This window comes from Sprattus sprattus (assembly GCF_963457725.1).
Source record: "Sprattus sprattus genome assembly, chromosome: 20".
In the NCBI taxonomy this organism is placed as follows: Eukaryota; Metazoa; Chordata; class Actinopteri; order Clupeiformes; family Clupeidae; genus Sprattus; species Sprattus sprattus.
In genome coordinates, this window is record NC_137918.1 from 18,433,571 (window position 1) to 18,448,291 (window position 14,721).

At 47.3% G+C, this 14,721-nt stretch overlaps 1 protein-coding gene across 1 annotated transcript in view; it reads left to right on the plus strand.

Annotated features, from left to right (window-relative positions):
* The window catches only part of stag1a (STAG1 cohesin complex component a), a 42,948-nt gene that overhangs the window by 27,980 nt on the left and 247 nt on the right, over nt 1-14,721 (plus strand). Inside the window, exons 2-33 of the mRNA XM_080858746.1 lie at nt 270-541; nt 1,084-1,201; nt 1,628-1,783; nt 2,586-2,682; nt 2,789-2,865; nt 2,979-3,183; nt 3,921-4,072; nt 4,182-4,255; nt 4,348-4,471; nt 4,615-4,713; nt 4,823-4,902; nt 5,475-5,582; nt 6,261-6,375; nt 6,716-6,833; nt 7,172-7,275; nt 7,601-7,693; nt 7,816-7,905; nt 8,122-8,325; nt 9,247-9,317; nt 9,426-9,513; nt 9,829-9,909; nt 10,138-10,230; nt 10,472-10,646; nt 11,592-11,731; nt 11,849-11,950; nt 12,174-12,322; nt 12,447-12,575; nt 12,716-12,924; nt 13,275-13,446; nt 13,664-13,777; nt 14,230-14,344; nt 14,617-14,697. Of these exons, the coding sequence (XP_080714872.1) occupies nt 513-541; nt 1,084-1,201; nt 1,628-1,783; nt 2,586-2,682; nt 2,789-2,865; nt 2,979-3,183; nt 3,921-4,072; nt 4,182-4,255; nt 4,348-4,471; nt 4,615-4,713; nt 4,823-4,902; nt 5,475-5,582; nt 6,261-6,375; nt 6,716-6,833; nt 7,172-7,275; nt 7,601-7,693; nt 7,816-7,905; nt 8,122-8,325; nt 9,247-9,317; nt 9,426-9,513; nt 9,829-9,909; nt 10,138-10,230; nt 10,472-10,646; nt 11,592-11,731; nt 11,849-11,950; nt 12,174-12,322; nt 12,447-12,575; nt 12,716-12,924; nt 13,275-13,446; nt 13,664-13,777; nt 14,230-14,344; nt 14,617-14,697 (3,762 nt within the window). The 5' untranslated portion in view covers nt 270-512. The remainder of the gene's footprint in view (nt 1-269; nt 542-1,083; nt 1,202-1,627; nt 1,784-2,585; nt 2,683-2,788; nt 2,866-2,978; nt 3,184-3,920; nt 4,073-4,181; nt 4,256-4,347; nt 4,472-4,614; nt 4,714-4,822; nt 4,903-5,474; nt 5,583-6,260; nt 6,376-6,715; nt 6,834-7,171; nt 7,276-7,600; nt 7,694-7,815; nt 7,906-8,121; nt 8,326-9,246; nt 9,318-9,425; nt 9,514-9,828; nt 9,910-10,137; nt 10,231-10,471; nt 10,647-11,591; nt 11,732-11,848; nt 11,951-12,173; nt 12,323-12,446; nt 12,576-12,715; nt 12,925-13,274; nt 13,447-13,663; nt 13,778-14,229; nt 14,345-14,616; nt 14,698-14,721) is intronic.

Below are 14,721 nucleotides of genomic sequence, written 5' to 3' on the forward strand. Positions count from 1 at the left end.
TGATATCATTGCTCTGTTGTGCTCTGTTCATTTTGTACCATTTAGTTAAATGAATGGCTTGGTAGTTTATCAACAGAGTCCTCATCAGCATGTTCTGTAAAATGATTCATAAACTTCGAATAAAAAAATAGATTTCGGTCTATACAGTGTTATTTAGAGAAGCCCTAGCCTATTTAGTTTTCTCTGTAGGTAACAGACAACACCCAGCGTGTCTAATTGGAGAACGCTTATCTAACTGCACATCTTTTTTTGTTATTCTCTTCTCTCAGTTTATGGCATGAACCTGTGCTGAAGGGGAAGACGGCTGTTTGTGTCGGTTATCGTCCTCAGCACTGAGAGGTGGGAGAGAAACCTCACGCCTGCGGGGGGCTGTCTTGGGCTAACAGAGGCCCCCTTCACAACAACCAGCCGGCGTGCCGTGCCGTGCCGAGCCGTGAGGCACCACGCGGCTCCTGCAGACCCAGTGAGAGAGGCCTTCTCCTAGAGCAGACTCCACTCCCCCCCCAGGCGTCATGATCACCTCTGAACTCCCAGTCCTTCAGTGAGTCTCACAGGCTCTCCCCCAGGGATAGGGCACTGCTGCTCGCTCATCCACCAGATTGAATTGAAACAAACACACACACACACACACACACACACACACACACACACACACACACACACACACACACACAAACGTTTATCAGGCGTGCACAAGCACTGACTCTAACTGGTGGTTCCTTTGCCTCGAGTCAAATTATTTATGTGAGATGTGTTATAGCACATGGCCTCCATGATGCCATTTTGTTTTCTCATTTCTGTGTTTTTCTTGCTTTTGTGTACAAATGGCTGAACAAATTCTGGATATGTTGTAATATGTTGTAATATGTTGTTGTTGTTTGTTGTTTGATGTTTGTAAATGCTTCAGACACCAACAAAAAGGCCATATTTCAGCCATGTTAATACACCCACGTCATGATTGAAGGTGTACAGCGCCACGTCTCGGTTCCTCCATGGGTGTCTGTGTAGTTATGTGTGTGTGTGTTAATATTTATATATCTGCGTACGAACCTGGATGCCATCCCTGTTGTGTGGGCTTTGCAGAGACACCTCCAACGAGACGGGCCAGGCGGAGACGGTGAGCCTGAGCATGAGTGTGAGCGAGCTGGACGAGCCCGAGGTCAAGGGCAAGAAGAAGAGGGGCCGGCCTGGCAGACCTCCGGTACGTCAAGCATTCAACTTCAGGCTCGAGGGGTCTCCTCACAGGGGCTGACTCTGATCCCTCGAGATCAATAAAGTATCTATCTATCTATCTATCTATCTATCTATCTATCTATCTATCTATCTATCTATCTATTTGATCGCCTGCTCTGTCAACACTGTTGTGTTGCACCGGAAGCTTCATTATTCACAACTTGCAATTACAGCAGTTACACATCTGAACTTTTTTTTTCTATTTCTTATGTAAAATAGTATTTATTATTACACTAGGTCTCTATTGCTCGTAGCTTGACTGTTCTCCCCCTTGTACGTCGCTTTGGACAAAAGCGTCTGCTAAATGTAAATAAAGGAAGTTGCCCCCAGCATGCGTTAGCTTTAGCTTTGTGTTTTAATGAGGGTCCTGTTCTGGCTCCTATCCCACTTTCAGGCGGCCAATAAGAAACCTCGGAAGTCACCCATAGACAAGGGCCTGATGGGGCCGCCGCGTGGCAGGAAGGCTAACGGGCTTGCCCAGCACAACGGAGAGGGCGGCGACCCGGTCACGCTGTTCGAGGTGGTGAAGATTGGCAAGAGTGCCATGCAGGTACAGCCAAGGGCTATAAGATGTTTCTACCATTTTGACCATGTTAGCAATGGCTTTCTTACTGCCACCTGTCCACCCTGCGGCACACAGTCCTTTCTTCACAGTTGAAACTTTTTGCTTGCGACCACGGTTAAGCTGTGCTTGAAGCTGTTGTCCTGTGACCAGCCTGTCATGCAAGCTGTTGACTCTCAGAAACATGCTTCTTATTCTGTTGTGGCTTTGGGTCTGCTGGATCTCTTCCTGATCAACAAGTCGCAACACCTGTAGGAATATTTTGCATCGAATCCAGTTGTATCGGCATTTAAGCAGTTCAAGTCCAGTGAGTGACCTGAAATGGAACAGAGGTTAGCAGTAAACTGCCAGAGGTTAAATAAATGTTTAGTGTACCAAAAACTGAAAAAAATATGTACATTTCAGAGTGGCCTTTTTCAGGGATCAATTGATCAAGGTGTGCAGTTGTGTTGCTGGGGTGTGCAGTTGTGTTGCTGGGGTGTGCCGTTGTTGTTGATATTTCGCGGCTCTTGGCTGGAGAGCCTGTAGGCATGAACAGCAGTTGGACAGATGATATAGCAACACAAACAGCAGGAGAACAGCAGGCACCAGGATGCTCTGACAACATGACAGAGACTATGATCAAGAATAAGACAGAAAAGCAGTGGCAAGCCTCTCGCACTCAAGACAAGAAATCAAATAAACAGACGGTGGGAATGTGCAGACATTGGTTAAGAATGTTGAGCAATGGCTTCCCACTAAAAGCTGTTCTCTAATGGATCAATAAGCTGTTCTTTCTATGTTCTTTCAGTCTGTCGTTGATGACTGGATTGAGTCCTACAAGCAAGATAGAGATCTTGCTCTCCTAGACCTGATTAATTTCTTTATACAGTGTTCAGGATGTAAAGGTATTATTTTCTTTCATTACCCTATGCTAGTTTCCCAAAACAAATATATTGAATATTCTGGATGTTTTTTTTTTTTTTTTATTTAAAACGTTCTGTGTCCAACCAGGTAATGTACGAATTGAGATGTTCCGTAACATGCAAAATGCTGAGATCATCCGTAAAATGACAGAGGAATTTGACGAGGTACAGTGTATTACAGTAAATGTTTCACAAGTGGAATCACAAACATATGTGACTTTGCCACCCAGTCAGGCACTCATTCTGTGAAATGCCCCCATTACAATTGCCCCCAACAGGACAGCGGTGACTACCCCCTCACCATGCCTGGTCCTCTGTGGAAGAAGTTCCGCTACAACTTCTGCGAGTTCATCGGGGTTCTAATCCGGCAGTGCCAGTACAGCATTATCTACGACGAGTACATGATGGACACGGTCATCTCGCTGCTCACCGGCCTGTCTGACTCACAGGTCAGAGCCTTCAGGCACACCAGCACACTGGCAGGTGAGGCGCCCATGGGTAGGGTGATGGGACTATAAGCCCATGGGTAGGGTGATGGGACTAAAGGGGACGTTCAGACAGGTGAGGCGCCAATGGGTAGGGTGATGGGACTACAAGCCCATGGGTAGGGTGATGGGACTATACGCCCATGGGTGGGTTGATGGGACTATATGGGGACGTTCAGACAGGTGAGGCGCCCATGGATGGGTTGATGGGACTATTTGGGGACGTTCAGACAGGTGAGACGTCCATGGGTGGGTTGATGGGACTATGAGCCCATGGGTAGGGTGATGGGACTATAGGGGACGTTCAGACAGGTGAGGCGCCCATGGGTGGGTTGATGGGACTACAAGCCCATGGGTGGGGCGATGGGACTATAAGCCCATAGGTAGGCTGATGGGACTATATGGGGACGTTCAGACAGGTGAGGCGCCCATGGGTAGGGTGATGGGACCATAAGGGACGTTCAAACCGGATCCCATAGGACCTAAACGTTGTCTGTGTTTTTGGCAGTCCAAGATCCAGACAGTTCGAAGCAGGAAAGTGATAGACTGGCCCCAGATGCTCCATTTAAAATAAAAAATTAAATAAAAAAAATAAGAGTGTGGTCGTCATCAAAACATAACGAGAGTATTTTACTGAAGTTTGGACGTTCATGTTGCCCATTACTGGACTGGATGAGTCATGGATCTCCTGGCTGTGGTTGAGGCCTGAGCTCTGTGGGCCTTGTCTCCCTGCAGCCATGAAGCTGATGACGGCGCTGGTGAACGTGGCGCTGAACCTCAGCATCCACCAGGACAACACGCAGCGGCAGTACGAGGCCGAGCGCAACAAGATGGTGGGCAAGCGGGCCAACGAGAAGCTGGAGCTGCTGCTGCAAAAGAGGAAGGAGGTACTGCAGGGCCCGGAATCTTCTCTCTCTTCATCAGCCAGGCTGGCCCGTGTTTTTAGAGCAGACAGGCGTCCTTGTGGTAATAGTTTACTATTGTATTTCCCAACAGCTTCAGGAAAACCAGGACGAAATCGAGAACATGATGAACTCAATCTTCAAGGGTATTTTTGTTCATCGCTACAGGTATGTCTTGAACCTGCTGATGCCTGTTTGGTCAGTGTGGATAGACAAGTGGCAATGACTCGACAATAATAATGTTGGTTACTCTTTTTCAGGGATGCCATAGCTGAAATCAGAGCCATTTGTATTGAGGAGATTGGTGTGTGGATGAAGATGTACAGTGATGCCTTCCTGAATGACAGCTACCTAAAATATGTGGGATGGACATTACATGATCGGGTACGCTAAATTAATTCTGCCATTTATTGTTTGAGAAGCTAATCAGCTGTTCCAACCTGATACATCTGCAGAATAACCTCTCAAAAATGGATTTAAATGCATTCTGGCTACTTCTGTGTAAATGATTATGCTTTTTTCCCTAGCAAGGAGAGGTGCGTTTGAAATGTTTGAAGGCCCTCCAGAACTTATACACGAACCGAGAGCTCTTTCCTAAACTGGAACTCTTCACAAACAGGTTCAAGGTACAGTCTGAAGATTGCATGACATCACACATCACAATCTGAGCATCTATTCTGTCATTCCTGTGACATTGAATGATTGTTACGTCACATCTGGAACACTTTTCAACAGGACCGTATTGTGTCAATGACCCTGGACAAAGAGTATGACGTGGCCGTCGAGGCCATCCGATTGGTCACACTAGTCCTGCAGTGAGTGTCCTCCAGCCTGTTGGGCTATCTCTGTGTTTATGTTCTGTGTCTATGACCCGTGGAGTGTGTATAGTGATGCCTTCCTGAATGACAGCTACCTAAAATATGTGGGATGGACATTACATGATCGGGTACGCTAAATTAATTCTGCGGTTTATTGTTTGAGAAGCGAATCAGCTTTTCCAAACTGATTCATCTGCAGAATAACCTCTCAAAAATGGGTTTAAATGCATTCTGGCTACTTCTGTGTAAATCATATTGCGATTGTCTTGTCAACTGAGTTGCTCTGTTGTAGACTCTGTATGTGTGTATGAGAAGGATAAACATGGTGAAGCTTGGGACGCCTTAGGCAACAAGGACACTAACTGTGAATGAGAGGAGAGGAAGTACTTGTCTTTGTGAAGCCATTTTTGGAATCCTTTCTAAATGTCTTGAATTGCCTTCTCCATCACACACACACACACAAATACACACACACACACACACACACACACACACACACACACACACACACACACACACACACACACACACACACACACACACACACACACACACACCTGTCTCCTCAGGGGGAGTGAGGACGCTCTGTCCAATGAGGACTGTGAGAATGTTTACCACCTGGTGTACTCGGCCCATCGGCCTGTGGCAGTGGCAGCAGGGGAGTTCCTCCACCGCAAGTAAGTGAGACTGCTGTTCACTCCCTTACCATAGCAACCACATTCCTCTATCCTCTCAGTTAATTAGATTATGTTTATGTATTAGCTTAGGCTTCCTGTACTGATGTTGCTTCACTATAGCATTACGAATGTTAGGTTTTCCCGTCCTTGTCACTTTGGAAAATGATTGCTCAATAGTCAATTGCTGGTAGTGATTTTAAATGAATTTTATTAGCTGCTAATTAATAGCAGTTGTCAAATGCATGTACTACCCTTACTGTTCACTTGGTGGCAGTAGTGTACCGTATAGCGTCCTGTCTGCTTCCCATCTGCTGTTTTGTTTATTAATAAATCAACAACCATCATGTTTGGCTGTTTTGGAGAAGTGAGTGTCACCTCTCACCTCCCCCCTCACACCTGTGTGTTTGTGTGTGTGTGTCTGTGTGTCTGTTTGTGTGTGTGTCTGTGTCTGTGTGAGTGTGTGTGTGTGTGTGTGTGTGTGTGTCTGTGTCTGTGTCTGTGTCTGTATCTGTGTCTGTGTCTGTGTCTGTGTCTGTGTCTGTGTCTGTGTCTGTGCGTGTGTGTGTGTTTGTCTGTGTCTGTCTGTGTCTGTGTCTGTGTGTGTCTGTGTCTGTGTGTGTGTGTGTGTGCGGTGTGTGTGTGTGTGTGTGCGTGCGTATGTGTGTGTGTGCTCCCCAGGCTCTTCAGCAGGCACGACCCGCAGGCGGAGGAGGCCCTGGCCAAGAGGCGCGGGCGCAGCAGCCCCAATGGGAACCTCCTCAGGATGCTGGTGCTCTTCTTCCTAGAGAGTGAGGTGCGCACACACTGACCCGCGCTCCTCTCGCAGACAGTGCACATTCACAGGGCCTGATCAGATCTGTAGCTTAGGAACAATATGCAGACAAGAATATTCAGGCTGCAGTTTACAATTAATAATTAGTTTGCCATGACTGAAACTACTAATATATATTATATGATATTGTATTATATTCTGTGTTATGTTATATTATATTCTGTGTTATATTCTATTGGTATTCTTGCCTGTGTGTGTTGTGTGTGTGTGTGTGTGTGTGTGTGTGTGTGTGTGTGTGTGTGTGTGTGTGTGTGTGTGTGTGCGTGTGTTTGTATTCACGTACTTGTGTTGTGACCCCCAGCTGCACGAGCACGCGGCCTACCTGGTGGACAGCCTGTGGGAGAGCTCGCAGGAGCTTCTGAAGGACTGGGAGTGTATGACGGAGCTGCTGCTGGAGGAGCCAGTGCAGGGAGAGGAGGGTAAGCAGCACTCAGCTCACACTGACGATGGCTTAAAGCCGAAACACGTCTGTGGAAATAAACTGGTCTTAATATCAATGAGAAAAGCTTGAGAGTGCGGTTTTATTCTACTCAAAGCACTCAGCTCACCACCATCACTCATGTACCTCCACCCACCCCCCCCCACAGCCGTACTACTGATGGGCCTCAGCCTGGCAGGATCCTACGTGTATTTTAGCACAGAAACAACCATAGAGGCGGTAGCTGATTGCTGGCAACTGGAGACACTGAATATTAATACTCAATTGTGTATTCTCTCAATTTCTTCCATCTCTCTCTCTCTCCCCTTCAACTCTCAGTGCTGTCTGACAGGCAGGAGAGTGCTCTGATCGAGCTGACAGTCTGCACCATCCGGCAGGCCGCAGAGGCCCACCCGCCCGTGGGGAGAGGCACAGGGAAAAGGGTAAGGGCTCCTGTCCATCACAGCTCAACCCTCCCCCCATCCCCCAATTCATATCCCAGCCACAGCTCACAACAGACGGCCAGTGAGTTGGCCAGTGAGTCAGCCAAGGGGTGGCGGTACAGAGCGGTCATTTCCTCTCTCATCTTATTAAGCCTTTCATGACGTCCGGTGTAGGAGATGGCACGTTGAGAATCATAAAGAGGGAAAAGAGGACGTCAACAGGGCCTAGCATCGCTTCAAGCGACGGGGGGGCTTGTGTTCACCCAGCAGCAGGAGTTAACCCCCGATGGCCTGACACTAGTGACGAGCCTGTTTGTGTGTGCAGGTGCTGACGGCCAAAGAGAGGAAGACTCAGATCGACGACAAAAACAAGCTGACTGAGCACTTCATCATGGCTCTGCCCATGCTGCTGTCCAAGGTTGGGCTCGGAGCTTGCGTTTCTTTGTTTTTTTCTTTCATGTGAGACACTAATACCCTGAACCTTTATACCTCGTTAGACACAAATGCCTGAATCTTTATTTCTGTCTTGTTTTTCCTCAGTACCAGACTGATTCGGAGAAGGTGGGCAACCTCCTGCAGATCCCTCAGTTCTTTGACCTGGATGTGTACAGCGCTGGACGTATGGAGAAGGTCAGGCTCAGGCACTACCGTTACAGAATTAGTTATGAGTTATGGTGTTTGGGAGGTTTTGCTATCCTGACATTATAAAGGGATATAGAAATATAAGTTGAGATGTTGGCAGAAGATAAATAACTGATGATTGTGTGTGTGTGCGTGTGTGCGTGTGTGTGTGTGTGTGTGTGTGTGTGTGTGTGTGTGTGCGCGTGTGCGTGTGTGTGTGTGCAGCACCTGGACGCCCTGCTGAAGCAGACGAAGTTTGTGGTGGAGAAGCACACGGAGACGGACGTGCTGGAGGCCTGCAGTAAGACCTACAGCATCCTGTGCAGCGAGGAGTACACCATCATGAACCGCGTGGACATCGCCCGCAGCCAGCTCATCGACGAGATGTGCGACCGCTTCAGCCACTCCGTGGAGGACCTGCTGCAGGAGGTGTGTGTGTGTGTGTGTGTGTGTGTGTGTGTGTGTGTGTCTAATGCTGATAGGGAAGGGCAGGGGATGTGTGGGGAACAAGCCATGACTATCACTCACATCATGACATCAGACCCTAAGTTAATACCGGGCTCACTAACTGAAGCAACAGCTTTGGTGTTAAATATGTACATCTGTAGATTAGGGGAGCAGAATTGATTTGACATTGGATGGAGTTTTAGTTTTTTAGTCATCGAGTCAAATCGCATCAGAAGATGGAGATTGTACTTTCACCTGAGTGAAGAGAGCGGGTTTAACTGGAAGGTGGACAGGACCATAATATATACAATAGCAATGTAGCTATGCCACTGGGCTTCGTTAATAGAATGTCAATGAGAATTATCTGCTGTTCGATAAAAGTTCTGAAGCAACAAAAGGGAGCAGCTTGTAAAGGGAAAGCTCTCCTCTGTGTGTAAACAGTCTTTCATGAGCGGCGGCTCTGCTGGCCCCGACACCCAGAGATTTCATTTAACATGATGCGGGCGTACAGCAAAAACCCTTTCATCCTTTTTAAGGGCAAACTCGGCGCACTCTCTTTCCCTCTACTGCAATAGCATGCAGTATTGATCCTTTCAAATGCCAGCCTCCATAAACGTCAGTGCATGAAAGTGTCTGTGCACAGGGGTGCTGTGTTTGTGTTTGAGACGTGACGCTGCGATCGTGGCATCAAAGGCAGCAGTTTATGAATAAAAGAACGGGCACACTTGACGTGTGGTGCAGAGTGAGTCATCGGGCATGAATCATTCACACCCCTTACTCCTCACACATGTTTTAACTTTTTAGTTTTTTTCCCTTGTCCTACGCCCCCCCCCCCCCCCCCCCCGTATTGTCTGTATAAGTATGAGTGTGACTCACTTAACTCAAGCTGCGTGTCGGTTTCAGGGGGAGGAGGCAGATGACGATGACATCTACAATGTGCTCTCCACACTCAAAAGACTCACAGCCTTTCACAAGTAAGACACCTCTCCCCTCCTTCTCGTCTGGTCGCCCCCCCCACCCCACCCCATCAATCTAGTCCATGTGTCGCCAGACTAATAACCTTTCCCCTCGGTTTGCTTCAGTGCCCACGACTTGACCAGATGGGATCTGTTTGGGAACTGCTACAGACTGCTGAAGACAGGCATCGAACAGGGCTCCATGCCAGAGCAGGTGAGGGGAGAGATGAACAACGTCTCATGTCCTTGTTATGCACTTCAAAAAAAAAAAAAAACGTACTCAGCAGCACCAGCATATTCATGCAGCCTAGCGCCATCATCATTAGGTAGGATTCACTGTTTCCCTATTGGCCACTGCCAGCTCGTATCTCTCTCATCCGGGCAGAGACTGATGAGATCGCCGGAGGTTCCTGCTAGCTTTGGCAGAGCCGAGCGAGAGAGACAGCGGCCTCATCATTAGCGCTATCTGTAAATATGACGCCGTCACTTGTTGCGGATCTGATGTCAACATTTGTCTTTGCTTCCCCAGATTGCCGTGCAGGCGTTGCAGTGCTCCCATTACTCCATCCTCTGGCAGCTGGTGAAGATCACAGATGGCTCTCCTGTCAAGGTGTGACGCATTGCAAACATAAACAAAACTTGGCCACAGTCCAGTGCTCTGTATCGTGTGCTGTGTGTTTTCACGACGCAGAGGGATAGAGGCCCCCTCCCTGAAGGCCTGCTGTGTGGTTGAAAGGTTCCTGTAGAGCCGGCTGTCTCTAGAGGGCTGGGTAAAGGTGAAAGTGGAAGAAGGTTGTCTTACGTGTGAAATATCCTGATTTGTGTTTGGTGCTCGCAGGATGATCTGGTTGCCCTGAGGAGAGTGTGCAAGTCCTTCCTGGCAGTGTGTCAGCAGTGTTTATCCAATGTCAACACTCCAGTCCGGGAGCAGGTAAAACATCTGCCAAATACGAGCAGAATTAAGTTGTTTCTATCCTTTACAGCTGTCTTTGAGTGTTTGTGTGTGTGTGTGTGTGTGTGTGTGTGTGTGTGTGTGTGTGTGTGTGTGTGTGTGTGTGTGTGTGTGTGTGTGTGTGTGTGTGTGTGTGTGTGTGTGTGAGAATATTATTTATTTAGGGCGTCCATGTTGTCTGTCAGACTTGTCTGCTAATATCTCCCCTCCTCTCGCTCAGGCGTTCATGCTGCTCTGTGACCTGCTGATGATCTTCAGCCACCAGCTGACCACGGGCAGCCGGGAGGCGCTGCAGCCGCTGGTGTTCAACCCCGACAGCAACCTGCAGAACGAGCTGCTTAACTTCGTGCTAGACCACGTCTTCATCGACCAGGACGACGAGAACCAGAGCATGGGTACGCACGCCTGCTTCCCCCACGCGGAGCTTGGCCTACAGCCGCTCCAGGAGCAACACTGAGGGCACCTGGTCCAATCTCAGATGTACCCTAAATCACTTCACTAGTCTAAATAAATAGACTAAATCACTTCACTTGACTAAATAAATAGACTAAATCACTTCACTAGTCTAAATTAATAGACTAAATCACTTCACTAGACTAAATCACTTCACTTGTCTAAATAAATAGACTAAATCACTTCACTAGACTAAATCACTTCACTTGTCTAAATAAATAGACTAAATCACTTCACTAGTCTAGATAAATAGACTAAATCACTTCACTAGACTAAATCACTTCACTTGTCTAAATAAATAGACTAAATCACTTCACTAGTCTAAATAAATAGACTAAATCACTTCACTAGACTAAATCACTTCACTGGTCTAAATAAATAGACTAATCACTTCACTAGTTTAGATAAATAGACTAAATCACTTCACTAGACTAAATAGATAGACTGAATCACTTCACTAGACTAAATAGATAGACTAACTCACTTCACTAGACTAATATATAGACTAACTCACTTCACTAGTCTAAATAGATAGACTAAATCACTTCACTTCTTTTCACAGAATCATATGGCAAGCAGGGTTGGGTCAGATTACGTTAAAATGTAGTCTGATTGACTTTGGTCTAATACATTTATTTTCTTAATAGATTCTTTCAAATCATTTCAAATATATAGTACATTAAGGATACAATTAAAACAAACCATTTTAAACAACCATCCATTTATTTGATGAAACCTTGGCCTAATTACATCTACTTTTTGTGCAATGACATTACATAATCCCAAAAACATGTAATAAATGACATAAACCCACTCTCACTGGTTTAAAGTGCCACACTGTCATAAATCATCCCTGGCTTGATTATCTGTTATTCTGCCATGTTCAGAGGGTGATGAAGAGGATGAAGCGAATAAGATTGAGGCCTTACACAAGAGGAGGAACTTGCTGGCTGCTTTCAGCAAACTCATCATCTTTGACATAGTAGACATGCCTGCAGCAGCAGATATCTTCAAACACTATATGAAGGTATATGGCACTAGCTATGAAAAGAGAGCCACACAATTAGAGGAAAATGTAAAAGATTGCCCATAGCGTCCACCGGGCCATACTAAAGGCTCACAAACCATGTCTGTTCTTTTGCAGTATTATAATGACTACGGTGACATCATTAAGGAGACTCTGAGCAAGACCAGGCAGACGGATAAGATTCAGTGTGCGAAGACCCTCATCCTCAGCTTGCAGCAGGTCAGTGCCCTCGAAGGGGTTCTCTTTACGGAAAATATAATGAGACGGCCTCCGACCTTTAACCCCTGACCTCCAGTTAGCACCAGTAGCAAATTATATCTCCAATCAATCCACATGATCCACATTCTACTGTATTGCTGCTTAGGTCAGGTCTATTAGATGCCTTCTTGCCCTTCTCTGGGGCAGGGGAGTGTTAACGAGCTCGTTTGCCCCTGTTCTCCAGCTCTTTAATGAGCTCCTGCAGGACCAGGGCCCCAACCTGGACCGGACGTCCTCCCACGTCAGCGGCATCAAGGAGCTGGCCCGCCGCTTCGCCCTCACCTTCGGCCTGGACCAGATCAAGACCCGCGAGGCCGTGGCCACCCTGCACAAGTGAGACGAGCTAACTTTTGGTTCTGAGCGAGGCCCGTTCTGGAGTTGGCCATTGGAATGGTTCACTGTGAGATGGATGGCATGTCGCTGATGGATGCTTCTGGGGTGCTTCTTCTGTTCACAGGGATGGAATAGAGTTTGCCTTCAAGTACCAGAATCCCAAAGGGCCAGAAGGCCCCCCTACTAATCTGGCTTTCCTGGAAGTGTTGAGTGAATTCTCTTCTAAGCTCCTTCGACAAGACAAGAAAACAGTGTATGTATTTACTGCATTCTTCTGATTTGTGTGTGTGTGTGTGTGTGTGTGTGTGTGTGTTTATTATCCCATCCTAACGAGGACTTAAATGTGGAGAGAGGGCTGTGTTTGTGAGTTTTGTCCCTCCGGTCTCTCCGTAGACACTCGTACCTGGAGAAGTTCCTGACGGAGCAGATGATGGAGAGGCGCGAGGACGTGTGGCTGCCGCTCATCTCCTACCGGAACTCGCTGCTGACGGGCGGAGACGAGGACCGCATGTCCGTCACCAGCGGGAGCAGCAGCAGCAAGGCCGGCTCCATACGGAGCAAGAAGGGCCGGCCGGCGGCGATCAACAAGAAACGCATCGAGGGTGAGCTGGGGGGATGGATAGGGAAGGAGGGAAGAAAAGACAGAAGGATTATCTCCTTTATCTTTATCACAATCAAATGTCACCTTATCACTATCACTTGCAACTTGTAGTTATACCCAAATGTAATTCGACCATTTTGTATTTCTTACCTGTACCGTGTACTCTTTGATTCAGTCGTTTGTTACCTGTACCGTGTACTCTTTGATTCAGTCGTTTGTTACCTGTACCGTGTAGTCTTTGATTCAGTGGTTTGTTACCTGTACCGTGTACTCTTTGATTCAGTGGTTTCTTACCTGTACCGTGTACTCTTTGATTCAGTCGTTTCTTACCTGTATCGTGTACTCTTCCAGAGGAGAGCATGGAAGGCTCGTGGATGCTGCGTAACGACACGTTGCAGACCCCCGGGGCGCTGTCGACACCCCAGCTCACCTCCACCGTGCTGAGGGAGAACCCACGGCAGGCCGCCGATCACATGCCCGACCAGGACTCCGAGCCCGGCTCCGAATCAGACTTCGTCCACAAGTAAGGGCCACATTCCCCGAACCAGCATACTCAGTCCAGTGGGGCGTAGAACCTTGAAGCCCCTAATGCATAAAGTAATGTGTAAAGCTCCTGTTAATGAGTGTGTGTGTGTGTGTTTGTGTGTGTGTGTGTGTGTGTGTGTATGTGTGTGTGTGTGCGTGTGTGTCTGTGTGTGTCTGTGTGTGTGTGTGTGTGTGTGTGTGTGTGTGTGTACTAGTCCTCAGATGCAGATGTCGTGGCTGGGCCAGCAGAAGCTGGAGGACGTGAGCAGGAAGGATCGCACGGCCATGAACTACATGAAAGCCCGCAGCGGAGGGGTACGGCAGACCGTGTAAGTCACCACCTTCATACAAAACTGCTCTACAAAACAGGTGTAGCCGCCCATGATGCTGTTTCAGTTTCAGTTTCAGTTTGTTTATTTGATGAAGAGGGACAGTGTACATTAATAAACATTAAAATGTAAATGCACCCAATTGTAGCCAAAAGGCTAGTTTCCTGTAGCTCAGCTGTCAGTGCAGGGAGCTAATCATGTATTATATCATGAGTCGTTTTGGATAAAGGTGTCTGTTAAATGAATAAATGTCAGCACAGGACAGTATTGCTGTGGCAAATTCCACACAGATCTCTTCATATCTTGTTAATACACTGAAGTGATTACGATTTGTTGTCTAGCAAATTAACAAAAGAAAGATGGCAAGTGTTTGCCGACGTCGATGATGAACTCTTGACGTGTTAAATACGCTTGTTTGTGAGAGGGTCGTGTTTGCGTGCTTCACCCGACAGACGCGGCCTCATGGAGGATGACGCCGAGCCCATTTTTGAGGACGTCATGATGTCATCGCGTGGGCAGCTGGAGGACATGAATGAGGAGTTCGAGGACACTATGGTCATTGACTTGGTGGGTATTGTGTTTTAAAGCACCGCTCTTGCGTATGCATTTGCATCCGAAAATAGATGGCCCTATCCCAAGGGTTCAACCCTTAGCGAATCACGGCAACAAAAGCTCTCAACAAAGCTAGCAAGTGCGCGCTTGCATAATGTGTTTTTTTATGAGGTTCTTAAAGGTGAAATAGCTGAAGTCGTGTAGGAAAGACTGAAACGACCTTGAATGAATCGTCCACTTCAATCTGAGTTGGGCTCAAATAACTCTTTCATTCCCTTTCGCCTCAGCCTCCATCGAGGAACAGACGTGAACGTGCAGAGTTGAGACCAGACTTCTTCGACTCAGCAGCTATGATTGAGGATGAATCAGTAAGCGACTCATTCTGATTACTG